This window comes from Vicugna pacos, chromosome 7, assembly GCF_048564905.1.
Source record: "Vicugna pacos chromosome 7, VicPac4, whole genome shotgun sequence".
NCBI lineage: Eukaryota > Metazoa > Chordata > Mammalia > Artiodactyla > Camelidae > Vicugna > Vicugna pacos.
Window position 1 is genome coordinate 45,187,080 of NC_132993.1, and position 17,592 is coordinate 45,204,671.

General features: G+C 47.1%; 1 protein-coding gene across 3 annotated transcripts in view; it reads left to right on the plus strand.

Annotated features, from left to right (window-relative positions):
* Positions 1-17,592, plus strand: part of GSDME (gasdermin E) — a 77,258-nt gene that overhangs the window by 37,003 nt on the left and 22,663 nt on the right. For all 3 annotated transcript variants that reach the window (XM_072964822.1, XM_072964824.1, XM_015237271.3), the window contains exon 4: positions 16,085-16,256. In XM_072964822.1, the coding sequence (XP_072820923.1) occupies positions 16,085-16,256 (172 nt within the window). The remainder of the gene's footprint in view (positions 1-16,084; positions 16,257-17,592) is intronic.

A 17,592-nucleotide genomic window follows, 5' to 3' on the forward strand; every position in this document is an offset into this window, starting at 1 on the left:
CCAGGACTTCATTAATAAAATGAGATTCATGTTCCCAGGGAGTTTGAGAATTAAAAGAGTGTATAAACAAAGCACGGCCCATGGCAGGTTCTCAAAAATCATAGCTATTAGTGTGAACATGTCCATAAATATTGCTATTCTTAGAGCCGCCAATAGAGTGTGGTTACAGAAGCTGGGAAAGGTCAGAGCTGTGGGAAGGAAAGGTGTGATAATTTGGTGATGGGCTGGGAGATGCAGTTTCAGGAGAGAAATGAGGTGAAGTCCTTGGGGTTTCTGACACATAGCATTTCTTTTCTTTTTTTAATCGAAGTATAGTTGATTTACAGTGTGTTTCTGGTGTACAGCATAGTGATTCAGTTACATATATATATTCTTTTTCATTATAGATTATTACAGGATATTGAATATAGTTCCCTGTGCTATACAGTGGGACCTTTTTTTTTAATCTATTTTATATATAGTAGTATCTGCAAATCCTGAACTCCCAGTTTATCCCTTCCCACTCCCTTCCCTGCCCTGCTGTAGCCATAAGTTTGTTTTCTATGTCTGTGAGTCTGTTTCTGTTTTGTAAATAAGTTCATTTGTGTCATTTTTTTTTTAGATTCCAAATATAAGTGATATCATATGGTATTTGTCTTTCTCTTTCTGACTTCACTTAGTACGATAATCTCATGTTGTTGCAAATGGCATTATTTTATTCTTTTTATGGCTGAGTAATATCTCATTGTTTATCCGTGTACCACAACTTCCTTACCTGGTCATCTGTCAATGGACATTTAAGTTGCTTCCATGTCTTGGCTATTGTAAATTGTGCTGCTATGAACACTGGGGTGCATGTATCTTTTCGTATTAGAGTTCCCTCTGGATATATACCCAAAAGTGGGATTGCTGGATCATATGGGAAGTCTGTTTTTATTTTTTTGAGAAAAAAACTAAAAAATGGTTTTCCATAATGGCTGCACCAAACTACATTCCCACCAGCAGTGTGGGAGGGTTCCCTTTTTCTCCACACCCTCTCCAGCATTTATTGTTCATGGACTTTTGAATGATAGCCATTCTGACTGGTGTGAGGTGATACCTCATTATAGTTTTGATTTGTATTTCTCTGATAATTAAATGATATTGAGCATTTTTTTCATGTGTCTATTGACCATTTATATGTCTTCATTGGAGAATTGCTTGTTTAGGTCTTCTGCCTATTTTTGGATTGGCTTGTTTTTTTGTTACTAAGTTGTATGAGCTGCTTATATATTCATAAAATTAAACCTTTGTCAGTCGCATCATTTGCAAATATTTTCTCCCATTCCGTAGGTTGTCATTTTGTTTTGCTTATGGTTTCTTTTGCTGTGCAAAAGCTTGTAAGTTTAATTAGGTCCCAATTGTTTATTTTTGCTCTTATTTCTATTGCCTGGGTAGACTGCCCTAGGAGAACATTGCTAAGATTTATGTCAGAGAATGTTTTGCTTATGTTTTCTTCTAAGAGAATTATGGTGTCTTGTCTTATATTTAAGACTTTAAGCTATTTTGAGTTTATTTTTGTGTCTGGTGTGAGGGAGTGTTCTAACTTCATTGATTTACATGTTGCTATACAGTTTTCTTAACATATACTTGCTGAACACACTATCTTTTCTCCATTGTATATTCTTGCCTCCTTTGTCAAAGATTAATTGACCATAGGTCTGTGGGTTTATTTTTGGGCTCTCTATTCTGTTCCATTGATCCGTATGTCTGTTTTTATGCCAATACCATGCTGTTCTGATTACTGTAGCTCTGTAGTATTGTCTGAAGTCTGGGAGGGTTATTCCTCCAGCTCTGTTCCTTTTCTACAATATTGCTTTGGCAATTCTGGGTCTTTTGTGATTCCGTATAAATTTTAGGATTGTTTGTTCTAGTTGTGTGGAAAATGTCTTGGGTAATTTGATACGGATTGCATTAAATTTGTAGATTGCCTTGGGCAGTATGGCTATTTTAACAATATTGATTCTTCCAATCCAAGAGCATGGGATATCTTTCCATTTCTTTAAGTCATCTTTAATTTCCTTAATCAGTGTTTTGTAGTTCTGTATGTATAAGTCTTTCACCTCCTTGGTCAGATTTATTCCTAAGTATTTTATTGTTTTGAATGTGATTTTAAAAGGGATTGTTTCTTTACTTTCTTTTCCTGCTAATTCATTGTTAGTGTAAAGAAACGCAACAGATTTTTGTATGTAAATCTTGTATCCTGCTGCCTTGCCGAATTCTTGTATCAGCTCTAGTAGTTTTTATGTGGAGCTTTTAGGGTTTTCTATAAATATTATCATGTCATCCACATATAGTGACAATTTTATCTCTTCTCTTCCAATTTGGATTCCTTTTATTTCTTTTTCTTGCCTGATACTGTGGCTAGGACTTCCAAGACTATGTTGAATAGAAGTGGTGAGAGTGGGCATCCTTGTCTTGTTACAGATTTTAGTGGGAAAGCTTTCAGTTTTTCACCATTGAGTATTATGCTGGTGGTAGGTTTGTCATAAATAGCTTTTATTACGTAGAGATACAGTCCCTCTATACCCACTGTGGTAAGAGTTTTTATTGTAAATGGGTGTTGAATTTTATCAAATACTTTTTCTGTATCTATTGAGATGATTATGTGGTTTTTGTCCTTTCTTTTGTTGATGTGCTGTATCACACTGATTGATTTTGCAAATTTTGAACCATCCTTGTGTCCCTTGGATGAATCCAACTTGATCATGGTGTATGATCTTTTTTATGTGCTGCTGGATTCTGTTTGCTAATATTTTGTTGAGGATTTTTGCATCTATGTTCATTAGTGATATTGGCCTGTAATTTTCTTTTTTGGTAGTGTGTCTGGTTTTGGTATCAGGGTGATGGTGGCTTCACAGAATGAATTTGGCAATACTCCCTCCTTTTCAGTCTTTTGGAAGAGTTTGAGAAGGACCAATATGAGTTCTTTTTTGTATGTTTGGTAGAATTTCCCAGTGAAGCTGTCTGGTCCTGGACTTTTGTTTGCAGGGAAGTTTTTTATTGTTAATTTCATTTCTAGTGATCCATCTGTTCAAGTGGTTTATTTCTTCTTGATTCAGTCTTGGTGAAACTGTTTCCAGAAACCTGTCCATTTCTTCTAGGTTGTCCAATTTGTTTCCATATGATTGTTCATAGTATTCTCTTATGATATTTTGTATAACTGTGGTATTGGTTGTAATTTCTCCATCTTCCTTTCTTATTTTGTTTGTTTGTATTCTCTTTCTTTGCTTCTTGGTGAGCCTGGCCAGAGGTTTGTCAGTTTTGTTTACTCTTTCAAAAAAACAGCTGTTGTTTTGATTTTTTCCTATTTTTTAAATCTCTATTTTATTTATTTCCTCCTTGATCTTTATTATTTCTCTCCTTCTGCTGACTTTTGGTTTTGTTTGCTCTTATTTTTCTAATTCTTTTAGGTGATAGGTTAGATTGTTTGCTTAAGATTTGTCTTTTTTGAGAAAGGCCTCTATTGCTATGAACTTCCCTCTTAGGACTGCTTTTGCGACATCCCATAGATTTTGTACGGTTGTATTTTCATTGCCATTTGTCTCAAGGTATTTTTTTAATTTCTTTGATTTCATCAATGACCCATTGGTTTTTGTAGTAGCATGTTGTTTAATCTGCATGCTGTCATTTTTTTCCTCCTTTGTTTTTCTGTGGTTGATTTCTGATTTCACAGCATTGTGGTCAGAAAAGATGCTTGAAATAATTTCTATCTTCTTTAATTTGTTGAGGCTTCTTTTGTACCCAAGTATGTGGTCTGACCTAGAGAATGGCCCATGCACATTTGAAAAGAATGTATATTCTGTTTTTTTGGGGATGTAATGTCCTAAAAATATCAACTAAGTCCATCTGTTCTATTCCATCATTTAGGTTCTCTGTTGCTTTACTGATTTTCTGTCTAGAAGGTCTGTCCAGTGATATTAATGGGGTGTTAAAGTCTCCTACTATGATTGTGTCCCTTTATGTCTGTTAACATTTGCTTTATATATTTAGGTGCTCCTATATTGGGTGCAAATATGTCAATGAGTGTAATGCCCTCATCTTATATTGCTCCTTTAATCATTATATAGTGACCTTTTTTATCTCTCTTTATGGCCTTTGTTTTAAAGTCTATTTTGTTTGAAATCAGTATTTCTACTCCTGCTTTATTATCATTTCCATTTGTCTGAAACACCTTTTTCCATCCTCTTAATTTCAATGTATGTGTGGCCGTCTCCCTAAAGTGGGTCTCTTGTATGCAGCATATTGTAGGTTCTTGTTTTATTATCCAATCTGCCACTCTGTTTCTTTTGATTGGAGCATTTAGTCCATTGACATTTATGGTAATTATTGACAGATGTGTGTTTATTGCCATTTTGAACTTGGTTTTCCAGTTGATTTGGTATTTCCTCTTTGTTCCTTTCTTACCACATGATTCAGCAATCCCACTCCTGGGCATATAGCCAGAGACAGCTCTAATTGAAAAAGATACAGAGCATCTATTTCATTGCTCGTTATTTCAGGGGATTTCTATTGTCCTTTTAATTGGGAGTAGTTCCTCTGCATCTTCATTTTACTTACATCTCTGGCTTTGGATTGTGGAGTATCAGTTATCTACTGTGATCTTGAAGGGATTTTTTTTTTTTAAGAGGATGCACTCCTGTGTAGACTGTGTGCCCCTAATAGTTGTGTCACAAGGTCTGTTTCTAGTATGGATGGTTGCCACATCTTTCTTCTGTGTGTGGTGGCTGTTACCCTTTGATTGGGGGTGTGGCCGGTGTTGTGGTGACCAGAGCCTGCCCTAGTTGTTGAGTGGGCCCTCCATTTTGTTCTGTGGTTGTCACAGCACTGACAGGGGCTGGGTCTGTTCCCCTTTTGTTGGAATGGAGGCTTCCAGGCCTGTTTCTGAGCGGTGGGGTGTAGTAGGCGGGGTTGGAGCACTTTAAGTACTCTTTGTTGATGCTGCCCTTGTCCCCAGTTTAGCCACAGGAATGTAGGTGCACTGCTCTGATGTCCCCCAGGTTCTCTGCCCTCAGAGATCCCAGTGCAGTTCTGCTGACTTCTGGGTCACACACCTGGACTGTGGTGCACTATCGGGTCAGCACTGTTCCCAGCGCCGCGTCCACAAATGGTAGGCGTGCTTGCAGAAAACGGCCGCAAGAAAGAAACCTCACCCCCGCCATGTGCCAGAACTCCGCTCCTTGCTCGTTTGTCTTAGAGGTGCGGGTCCACAAAAGCACCCTCGGAGCAAAATGGTCCCCTCTACCTAGGGCTGTAAACAAGTCTCAGTCCCGCCCATGAAGTTGTGGAGCCCCTGGGTATGGATTCAGGTTTCACCCCCACCTCTGCCTGGGAGCCGTGCACCCGTGAATATGGTTACTGTGGCTGGGTCCCGCCTCTCTTCTCCCGAGATCGTGCCAGCAACGGTGCTGCGGGTCTGCGGGGACAAAAGCTACAGCCCAGCTGCCTTGCACCCCTATCCCACAATGTACACCAGCAGTGTTGCTTTATTTTATTTTATTACAGGGGACCCAGGCTATTCTGTATATACTCCCAGCCACAGCACCTGAGGCTGTCTGCACAGTTGGCCCCAGTCTTCCAGCAGCCAGTCCCAGCCCACCCCTGCTGGCTCGAGTCTAGGGCTGGGGATCGCAGGGACCCTTTGTGCTCGCTTCACTTAGTTCTGTTGGCCAAGAGCTGCTGTGCACAGATCTGAGCCTCAGAGGTTCCCCTCCATCTCTGTCCATTGGAGAGAGGAAGTCCCAGTGTAAGAGGGCTGTTCCTCCTTTGCTGCTCCCTCCCTGCGGGAGTCCTGCACTAATTTCTTCCTTTTTTTTTCTCTCCCACTAGATTTGTGACAAATTTTGTCTTTTGAAGGAGGAAATGTTCTGTCAAAGTTCAGCAGGTGTTCTGAGTGAATGGGTGGGTCTATGGATGTCTGTCTTGGTGTATTCGTGGGAGAAGGTGAGCTAAGAGCCTCCTACTTTGCCGTCTTGGTCGCTCTGTATCTTTTTGAATTAGAGCTTCCTCTGGATATATGCCCAGGAGTGGGATTGCTGAATCACGTGGTTAAGACGATTTTTAGTGTTTTAAGGAATTTCCATACTGTTTTCCATAGTGGTTGCACCAAATTCCCACCAGTGGTGTAGGAGGGTTCCCTTTTTTTCCACACCCTCGCCAGCACTTATTGTTTGTGGACTTTTTAATGAAGGCCATTCTAACTGGTGTGATATCTCATAGTTTTGATTTGTATTTCTCTGATAATTAGCAACATTGAACATCTTTTCACGTGCCTGTTGGCCATCTGTTATGTCTTCATTGGAGGGATGTCTGTTTAGGCCTTCTGCCCATTTTTGATTGGGTTGATTATTTTTTTTTGGTTATTGAGTTGTATGAGCTGTTTGTATATTCTGGAAATTAATCCCTTGTCGGTCACATTGTTTGCAAGCATTTTCTCCCATTCCATAGGCAGTCTTTTTGTTTTGTTGATGGTTTCCTTCGCTGTGCAAAAGCTTCTAAGTTTAATTAGGTCCCATTTGTTTATTTTTGTTTTTATTTCTATTGTCTGGGTAGACTTCCCTAGGAGAACATTGCTAAGATTTGTGTCAGAGAATGTTTTGCCTATGTTTTCTTCTAGGAGATTTACGGTGAACTGTCTTATATTTAAGTCTTTAAAGCCATTTTGAGTTAATTTTTGTTCATGGTGTGAAGGAGCGTTCTACCTTCATTGATTTACATGCGGCTGTCCAGCCTTCCCAGCACCACTTGCTGTAGAGACTGTCTTTTCTCCATTGTATATTCTTGCCTCCTTTGTCGAAGATTTTTCTTTATGTGTGTGTGTTGACACGTGGTATTTCTAATGCTCCCGTCTTGAAGCCCTTGCTTCACTCTTGTGGAGAGGAGCAGGCAGCCACATGGTCTGCACAGTGACACTCCCCACCCCAAGAAGGAATAACTCCCTTCAGGGAAAGTCAGAGAGGCTCTGGTTCCTGCATGTGGCAGCAGCCCAGCTTCTCCCAAAATGAGTGTGGACCCAGATGTGTACTGTGCTGTGGAAGAGTCTGGAAAGCACACAGGCTGTTCTCTCAGAATGTTTTGTGTCAGCGTGGATGCTTGTTCAGTTCTCAAATGAAGATATGTGAAGCCCTTGAACAATATCAGTAAGATATTAATGGGCCCTGTTTCTCATCATATTCTTCATGGGAAGACGAGTAACGAAGCTCTCAAGGCCCCACCAAATCTACTCTTTTTAAAACATGTCTTTCCTGAGACCCCAGGCCATGCTCATCTCTCCTGTCTGCATGTCAGTCAATTTATTACTGTTTTTTTCCTAGATTATTCTGTCTCCTGGTTTTAGTTCTTAGGATTGGGAGCTTCCAGAAGCTTGTTTGACATTCTCTTGTTTTTATCTGCACTGTAAACATTGCCAACTGATAACCCCTCATGTGGGAAAGAAGGGCCTTCTGAGTTTTCCCAATATTCGATCCAAGGAGTGGGTTTTTGTCTTTTTACAGAAATTATCATGTCCCGTGAGCTTTACTTTGAGAGGTGACTTGAGATCTTTTTGGAACTAGATATGATTTAAATCCTAAGGAGAGACATTCCCGTACTATTTTCTTCTAAGATTGACAGACATAATATTAGCATATTAGTTCATCAAATACAAGGTTTCATCCATTGTAAGAGGCACCACTATTTTATGTATCACTGGGAAACCGTGTCACCTGTTAATTTAGAAACATCCTGATTTCAGAGATGTGAAAAAAAATATGTGCTTCAAAGTTGGCAAGATGTGATGTACAAAAGTGGGTTGGCCGGAATGCGTCCCGAGTTGAGAGTTCAGGAGAGCAGGTGTTTATTCCCTCGGGGCTTTTCACACCGTGTCTGACTGCGGTCGTGCCGTCACCGGTCACCGAACTCCTCACCGTCTGTCACCCCCTGTTCTGTGCCCCTCCAAGGTGCTGGTGGGTGAAGCCTAAAGTCCAGTTGTCTTAGCAGAAGTCTGAGCGTCTGACACAGCTCCTTCCTTGCCTTCCTTCCAATACCCGATCTCTCACTGGTTGATTCTGCCTCTTGAATATCTGTCCGGCTTGTCCAGTTTGTCCCAGCGTCACAACACGTCCCTGGCGAGTCCGCCACCACCTCTCACCTGAATGTCCCAGCCAGGAGCCTCCCGGCAGGTCCCCTCCGCGCCGCTCTCAGCCCCTCCCCTCGATTCTCCCCACGGCAGCCAATCAGATCACGGCCCCGCCGGGCGTGTGCCTTCAGGGCTCTTCACTGTCCCGGGATGACGTCCACCCCCTCCTCCCCTCACATCCTCCAGCCGTTCCTCTGGACTTATTTCAGCCCCTGCCATTAATGCTCCAGCTCCTTCTCAGGCCCCAGCCCCGTCCTCACTCCTGTCGTCATGGGCACACACAGGTCCACACACAGACTCCCTCCCTCTGCATCACCTGGCCAGCTCCTCAGATGCTCTCCCCCTTCTTCAGTTGCCCCACAATTCCTGTAGAGGGGCACCAACCCCGTTGTGTGCTAACGCTGGCTGTAACTGCCTGATTCCACGTCTGTGTCCTTTCTGGAGTGTCCTCTTTGGCTCGCCTGTGGCCCCACACAGCGCCACACACTCCACACTGTCTGGCTGGAAGACTACTCGGTTCATCTTCATTTTAGGTCTGAAATGCCGAGGTTACTTAGTTTGCCTGGACTCACACTGGAAACCTAGGTCCACGAAACGCGACTTTTCCAGTCCAGCTGCGGATGGACACACAGAGCTTGGATGGAGAAAACTGCCCCAAGGGTGGGAGCTCTCCTCCCTGCATCAGCCTCATTTGGTTTTATCATCTCACAGACTTGCTGCATCACATCCACGGCTGGCAAAGAATTAATGACTCCACCTGAGAGGGTGAGAGTCTGTAAATTGCTCATTTTTTCCTTTCTCTGCCTGGTTGTGAGTGAGTGAGATTAGGTACTGAACAGACGACAGTGTGAACAGAGGTGGGGCAGTCACACTGGGGGGGGGTGGCCCGGTCACTTGGCTAATAATGTGTGGTTAGCATTGTGCCCTGATTTTATTATTTTTTTTCAGGCAGTTTACTACAGTTCTGAAGTCACAGCCCTGTGACAGAGTAGGGCTCTCCTCACCATGCTGGAGTGCAGGCAGGCCCCAGGGCACAGCAGCTCAGGTTCTAGGAACTTCGCACCCCTGACTCTGGCTCCAGGTTGAGCATCTCCGGTGGGTGCGTGGGGCATTTCTTTTATGGTTGAAACAGAGACTTGGTTGGTGGTGAGGAGCCAGTGGTGGCTACTTGGACTTCTGCTGCTTGTCTCTGGGAAGCCCTCCAGGAAGGTTGAACAGACAGGCTACTTGTTTGTTATCAGGCATGTGTAAGTACCCTCTGTATGCAGGACCCAGAGGAGGTCCAAGAGGGGGAGGGAAGCCACAGGGCTTCAGGGTTGGACAGGCTCAGCTTTCTTCTGGCCTGGTGAGCTGTGGGCCTTGGGGTCACTGGCTCACAAGCTCTTACTATTTCTGTCCGTCTGTGAAATAAGGGTTATAACTTCATGAATCAGTTAGCGTGTCATTAGTTGCAAAGAAGATCTGTTACTTCCTCAGATGAGAAGATATCCCCAGGTAGGGGATATCTGTGGTTGATGCAGGATGGTTAATTCATCAGCTCAGTGGAGCCCCCCCTTGGCAACCTCCAACCTTGTCCTGGCAGCCCAGTTCTTTCCTCAGCATCCAGAAGGCTGCATTGCACACGATATGTCCAGAGGTTGAAAAGTGGTTTCTTCCTGTTCCTCTTTTTAGCGAGAGAAAGATCCTCCTGGGAACCTTCAACAGATTTTTCCCTTGGGTCTCAGTGGCCACAATTGCCACGATGGCCCATCCTACCCCAGTCCCAGCTAAGAACAGAGTTGCCAGGATTGGCCGACTCATCTGCAGGGCTCTGCCATCCCCTATAGTACCAGGCTTCCAAACCTGAACAAAATTGGGGAGGCAGCTAGTGGTGCACCACACTCGGGGGTGTCAGGGCCTTCCAGGCCCCCGTGCTCAGTGCGGTGCCCACAGACACAAAACTGGCTCGGTGGAGGTGCTCCTCCCCTCCCTTGACTCCTTAGCAGCGTCCAGACTAACTGGGAGAAGGGACTGTCCTCCGGAGGGGAAAGTGGGCTTGTGAAAGCAGCAGTGACACGTGTCTGTCAGGGTTTTAGTAGGCGAGTACTGAAGTTAAACTCTAGTCACGGCCTTGGTGGGGTGCTTTGCCAGGTCTGTAGACTGGAGGAGGTTGGCTGTCAATAGGAGCAGACTTTGCTGCTTAATAAAATGTCAGGAGAGCAAAACTAAGTTTACAAGCAGCGTGAATGGACCTAAGCTACACAGCCTTTCTGATTTTTCCACTAGACAGTTGGCCTGTGAACACACACTTCTGTAACTGCAGCGTTAGCCAATAAATGAAAACCCTTTGGGAGAAACAGCTAAATTACTGACGCCTTAATTGTCAGTACCTATCTACATTTCTGTGGGTTAGTAATTCTTGCTTAATACACTCGCAGTGCAGGCTGGCCATCATCTTTGGGTTCTTTTTAATGTCCCAATCTCTGCCCCTGGGAGGTGGTGAAGCCAACCCCCACAGCCTTGCACGGTGTCTTCAGAGTGCTTCTGCGTCAGGTTTTAGAGCAGCATAGTGACAGAGCGCTGGCCTGAGAGTCAGAAGATGTGTGTCCTGGTTTTGGCTTTGCCACTAACATGCCATGTGTTTCAGGTGAGTCTGTACCTCTGAGGGGTGCAGTCTCCCTTTCTGAGCACAGACGTTGGATTTGATCCGAGGGATCAGGGCCACCACCCCCCTCCCAGGCCTGCGCAGACATTGTGAAACAGTCACAGCTTTCCTGCTCCTCGCTGGCTCCTAGCCTAGACGCGGTCTCAGAGTCCTTCTCAGTAGCTCAGCAGTGATCACTGCTGGACCCATCGGAGGTGACAGTCAAGATGACCCTGGTTTTCCACCCCAGAGCTAGTCGTCTCCTGGGGTCCTTGTAGTTTCATAATTTCCCCACAGAAGACTGGATAAGCGTTGACTGTTCGTACTCTGTCATGACACTTTACTTGTTAGAGAGCCTTATCAGAAACTCTATTCCTCTTATAATCAAGGGCTATTACACAGGATGTTCGTGTTCGTAGCAACAGTGAATGCCTTGGTCTTATTCACTGAGAATCCCCTGCCTCTAGCCTGGTATGGGAACATAATAGGACCCAGTTATCTGTGGAGTTGAATGGATGAGTTCGGGGGGGTGGTCTGCTCAGAAAGCATGCCCTCCTGTCTCTGCGGGAGGCCTTCCGAGGGCCGCATTTATGCTCGGGAAGAGAACACTGCTTCCCTCCTGCCTTTGTTAGAGTTTTAAAAGTCTTCTCTGGGTTTCTTCTCTGTGGGATTGCATTTAGCTTTCAAAGCCTTAGAAGTAGAGTGGAAATTAAAGCTTCCGCCTGTGAAGGAGGCAGCTTCATTAGGGCTGGGCCTGGGGAGCTTTTAGATGCCTTAGGAGAGGAGCCCCTGTTCCCGCTGGCTGCCTCGGCCCACCGCCTGGTCCCCTGCAGCCATGCCGGGCTCTGAGCCACGCTTCCTGGGGCCATCCCTGCCTGCTGCTCCAGCAGCTCCTGCCCCATCTTCTCACCCCGGCAACTCCTGTCCTGTGTCCACGTAGCTGTTTACTTAATCCCTGGGAGGGTCTGCTCCCTGGCTGAAGGCTCACCTGAAAACTGTGTCCCTACTTTGGCCATCCTGGAAAGGGAGCTTGATTTGGCTTCCCTGCCAATAGTGGAAGGAAAGAAACATTTTCAGATGGATAGTGTGGGTCACCAAAGGTAAGCCTCGTGGCCAGGTCTCACTTCACAGATGTGCAGATGGAGGCTCAGAGACAGGACGTAGTAACACAGCGAGGAGACAGAGCTGGGAACCACCTGCAGGCTGACTGTGGGTGTTTATGTTATGCAGAGCTGTGCGTGCACAGGAGGAGGACCTCACAGGAGAATGGGGATGCGGGGGTTCAGCAGACCCTCTGGGCGAGGAGGGGGTACTCTTCTCCCCCATTTAGTATGTACTCCACTGTACGTCTGGCTCACCTCCAGATGTCCAAGCCTTTGACATTGCCTATACTATACCTCTGTCCTGGCGCCTCCTGTTCTGGTTTCAAATTGCCGTCCCATTCCCACGAGGAGACAGAGACCCCAGGCTGGCCTTAGACGTACGTGTGAGAGGATGAAGGCCACCTAGCTACTCACTTTCTCATGGGAGCACGTCCGCCCCGTTTCTCCCATCTGTGGGTGTTGACACCTGGCTGGATGGGGAGTGAGTTTTATCCTAACCCTGCCCTTTAGGATTATGTGATAAATTATTCATTTATCTACCAACTGGGTGGGTAGCATCATTTTAATTTAAAAATTTTGAATAATTGTTATGTTCATATGGCTTAAGTGTCAAAAGGTCAAAAGTAAGAAGGTGATACCTCTGACCCCTGATCTCCTGGCAGTCTAGCTCCCCACCCAAGACTCAACTACCATGAGTAATTTCTCGTGTCTCTGTCTAAAGGCCTTCTGTCTGAGCTGTTCAGGGGTTCTTAATAGGGCCCAGGAGAGACGGAGCAAATCGGGACAAGTCGGGAGAGTTTTCTGAGGGCAGCCATCAGGGGATGGGGGCAGGGAGGACAGGCAGGCATGGTTATTCTGAAAAAAAATTCCCAGGGAACTTGGATGTAATCCCTCCTCCTAGCTTCCAGCCACCAGTCCAGCCAGACAGGGGAGGTGCTGACATGCTCGAGATGCAGGTGAAATTCCTGGTGCAGCCGTGGGCGCCCTCGCCCTGGGGAGGGAGACGGCAGCTGGGCGGGGCCTTGCGAAAGCCCTGCCCGGTCTCCTGGGGGACCTCGGTGACTGTCTTCCACCTCTCTGGGCCCCTTGTTCTGCATCTAGGAAACCCTTCATCTAGAGTTTTAAACTTCTGTTCCTTGCCTTTAGCAGTCTGAAGGACCTCTTTAAATGCATACAGTAAAATACACAGGATTATAAGGTAAACAAATCACATTGAAATACAGCTGGTTTCCCCACTTGGTGGGCCGAGGGGAGGCCTCTCACAGAGCAGGTCCCACTCTAGGAGGGCTCTCACGAGGTGGTCTGGGTCCTGGCACTGCTTGGAGATGGGGCAGAATTCCCTCCGGAGATTGCTCTGTAGAGAGTCCAGTGTCAACAGTCCACTGACCCTGGTAGTTAGCTTCCCCCCTGTCTATACCAGGTTTCTTCTCCCAACTGAAGATGAGCTGGTTTGTCCAGCATTTGGTTTCCAAAAGGTGGCAGCACTGTCCTGGGAAACAGAACCCCAGTGACCTGGGTGGGAAGTGCCTGCAGTGGCTGCCCTGCCCTCGGCCCGCCCCGGGGAACAGCTGTCAGCGGCCTGCAGGAGGGGCTGCCAGGTTACTCTTGCCTCCCCAGTCACCCAGATCTTAGCCTTGGAGGCGGGTCTGTCTTTGGCCAAGCTTCTGTCCCCTGCCCGGTGCTGAGGCGGCACCGCAGGGCTCTTCTGAGGGCAGGGAGGCCAGGCAGGTGCTTGGTTGCCCACAGACATCTCAGGACTGTCCTGCCATCAGATGCAGAAGGAAGTTAACGTTCCTGCGATGGACTTTTTCCCCTCCTCCATCTGATGTTTGTGGTGGGGGCTCTGGAGGGGTGGAATCATGGGTGGTCTAGGCTGTGACTTTTCTTTTCAAACAATTTAACATTGGTTAAGGCAGCAGCAGGCGTTTCAAGGGTCTGTTTAAGGCACGAAGCAGTGCAAGGACTTCCCGGCCACAGAGTCCCTTCAGACGCCTCAAGGCGGCCTTCAGTCATTCCTCTGCGTTAGTTCTGGGCTTTTGGGCAGGAGTCGCTGCTTCTGATGTGTGTGTTCAAATGGGGGTGAGCCAGTACTGAGCCATGATTGCAGGAGTCGATTTTCAAGAATTGCCGGAAGAAGGGATTGTATACAACAGTCCTCGGGGTGGGTGTGCACCTGGTGTGTTTAAGGCCCAGAGAGGAAGCTGGAAGGTGGCGGTCGGGGGCAGAGGCCGCATCCCAAGGCCTAGTTGTCTGGGCGAGGGGTTTAGATGAGATAGGTCCACTGAAGGTTTCTAAGGGCATTAGTGATGTTAGTACCTGTGACCCAGCTGACTGCCCGTAATTCCCATCAAGTGCACTGACCGGGGCTTTGTTTTCGGGGCACAGGGAGGTGGCTGGAGCCAGCTAGCATTTGTGGGGCATTTAAGTCTCTGCTCCATAAACACTGACTGCTCACCGCGTGGCATCTCATGTGAATCTTACAACAACCCCATGAGGAGACATAGCTACTGTTGGTGTATCTGTGAGAAAACGAGATGCAGGGGTGGAGTAACTCATTCAGGGTCACCCAGATGGAGGGGCAGAGCTTGAACTGGAGCCTGGCAGGTGGACTCTAAGCCCCTGCTTTATCTGCAGGATAAATGGAAATGGAGGCCTGGGCAGCTTTGTTGTTGTTGTTGTTGCCAATTTATTTTTATTACTTACTTAATATATGTGAAACATTAAAATTTGCATTTCTTTGACCACTACTGAGATTGAACAGTTTTTCCTCTGTCTTTACTTTTTTTAAAATTGTGAAAAAATATATATATAAGATTTGCCATTTTAACCACTTTAAGGTGTACAGTTCAGTGGCATTAAGTACATTCACACTGTCATGCAGCCATCACCACTGTCCATTTCTAGAATTTTTCATCACCCCAAACAGAAACTCTGTAGTCATCAATCAAGAACTCCTCATTCACTCTCCCCCAGCCCCTGGTAACCTCAGATCAACTTTCTCTCCCTGTGAATTTGCCCAGGCTAGATATTTCATATAAGCAAAATCATCCAATATTTGTCCTTTTGTGTCTGGCTTCTTTCACTCAGCATAAAGTCTTCAAGGATTGTTCATGTTGTAGCACGTGCCAGCTGTATTCCTTTCTGTGGTTAAACAACGTCCCATTGTGTGTGTGGACCACACGGGTCTGTCCGTTCATCTGCTGGTGGACACAGGCTGTTTCTACCCGAGGCAGCTTTTCTGTGGAGGCAGGACCTTTCCAGCTACTGCTTTCATTCTGGGGATGCTTTCTGAATCCTGGAGAACCTGCACCTCGCCTGGGGGGTGGGGTGACCGTCACTGTGTGTGGTTGGGGATGGCGCTGAGCTTTTCAAGGTAACTAACCTTGGGCTGTTTAAAAAGCACAGGATGAATGAATACTGTAATTGTTCTTGCGCTGACACCAGCTCTAATTTGGTTCTCTTCCTGTCCATAGACTCAGTGTTGAACGAGGCCTCCAGAGAGGGTACTTCATCGTTGGCTTCTAAGCGTGAAATCATCACCTGTAGATGAAAATTTACCTTGTTCTTGAAATTCCCCAGGGTAGCCACATGGGAACCCCAGGACTCTGCTGTGTGCCTAGGGTAGGGCACACCTAACTGGCCTCAGTTTCCCCACCTGTAAAATGATGTAAAACCGCTTCTAACAGATTACACGTCCTTCTGGGACAGACAGCTTAAAAAGTTCCTTTTAAATTCAGATCCAGTTTCTTCCTTGCTATCATCCTTCAAGCCTGTTCCTCTCTCCTCTGGGAGCAGCACTGGTCAGCACTCCCCCCACTGTAATCCTGTAGTTCCTGCCCACAGCTGCGACGTCTGGTCCCTTGGCCTCTGGTTGAATGACAAGGTCTCCACTAGGGTGCGAGCAGATGGATTGCAGCTACCGCACTGGTTAGGTGTCTTTCTTCCTTCTTGACAGCCAGCGCAGCTGTCTGACAGGAGCCTCCAGTCCCCCGCAACCCCTGGCATCCAGCCTTTCTCTGGATGCCTGGCAGCTCCGAGGTGGCCTTGGGAGAGTTTGGTTCCTGCCCTTCCAGATGAACTGCCCCCTCTCTCATCACCAGGAAATAAATGATGCTGGTTGTCACCTGTTTGCTCCTCAGCTGCCAGTTGTGAAAGAGGTGAAAATTCACACTGCATCCATCCCTCTGCAGCCTGGGGCCACTCACGGGCACTTTTCCTTTTCAGGACAATAAATCTGAAGAATCCAGTGCTGCAGCAGGTGCTGGAGAGGAAGAATGAGGTCCTGTGTGTCCTGACACAGAAGATAGTGACGACGCAGAAGTGTGCGATATCTGAGCATGTCCAGATCGAGGAGAAGTGCGGCGGCATGGTGGGGATCCAAACCAAGACCGTGCAGGTGTGTGGGCCCAGCATGGAGGCTCAGAGGCCACAGCAGCCTCTGGTCCCGGCCTCAGAGGCCTTGGTCAGGGGCCTCTTTGGGTGGGGTCTTCATTCATCAGGACACTCTCTGTAGTGGGTTAATGGAAGTCCAGCTCAAACTGGCTTAACCAAGAAATGATTTATTGGCTCATGTAACTGAAACGTTTGGGGTAGTCTGGCTTCAGTCACGGCTGGACCCGGGACTGGGCGAATGCTGTGAGCCGTCCTCCCTGCGGGTGGAGGGGCGGCACAAGTTCCTGGCTTTCACCCCGCCTGCTGGGTCGCCGGGGAGAGTGTTTCAGGGCAGCTTTCACTGGACCATCCCGGCCCTGCCCATTACTGAAGCAGGCCCGCAGCCAGGCCAATAGGACACTCGGACTGGCCATCCTGGGTTGGGTCAGTTCCTTCCCAAAGGAAAACAGGTTAAACGAGGGCCAGGCCGATGCACAGATAACCCCTGGAGCCCCTGAGGGCCAAGGGTCTCAAAATAATTACTTTGGGATTAGCTGCCTCAAAGCCCCTGTGGGCTGAGTTAGGGAAGGGAAAGGTCAGTACTCGTGCCCATATGTACGTAAACAGATGCTTCCGGATGAAGTTACAGTTGTACCAAGCTGGTCCCTGAGCTTCAGTGGAACTGAGGTGGAACAGGAGGCTGCAACCCCAGACGGTTTCCCCTGCAGCCATGGTGTCCGGTGTTCTGTTCTTAGAGATTTACTTCTTGGGGTGACTTTTGGCTTTTGCTGGAGGACCCAGGGAAGTTGTGTTTGGAAGGAGGTGGAGATACAGGTTAGGAGTGGACTCTCCTGAGGCTGGGCAGAGTGATGAGGCAGATGCCCACTGGGAGATGACTGCGGCTGGCCTGGCCGACGTTTCTGGCCACGGTGACCCCCTCTGAAGGCCTGGAGCCTGCCTGGGAGTCAGGAGGCCAGCTGCCATCACACTCTGACCGGGACCAAGTTGCTAATCAAGGTCTTTGATTTCCAGCATTTGGGCAACAGAGTGCTTCGTGTCCTCCTCCTCAGGCCAAGGAGGGCAGGGGTCACGTTTGTGACTGCGTTTGAAGGAGAGCGCTCTGATGCGTGACGTGGCATTTCCTGCCCATCTCTTGTCCTTGGCCTTCTCCCTCCGCCCTCTCCCTGGTTTTGTCTGACCACACAGTATGCCACCCACGGGGTCCGGGAGGATGTATTTGGTGGGTGGGTGGGTGGCATACTGTGTGGTCAGCTACCTTCTCTCAGTCAGGCTTTGATATCATTAAGGATTTTCTTAGGACTTTAAAGTTGTTTCCATAATCCTCCGGGAGGGAAATGGAA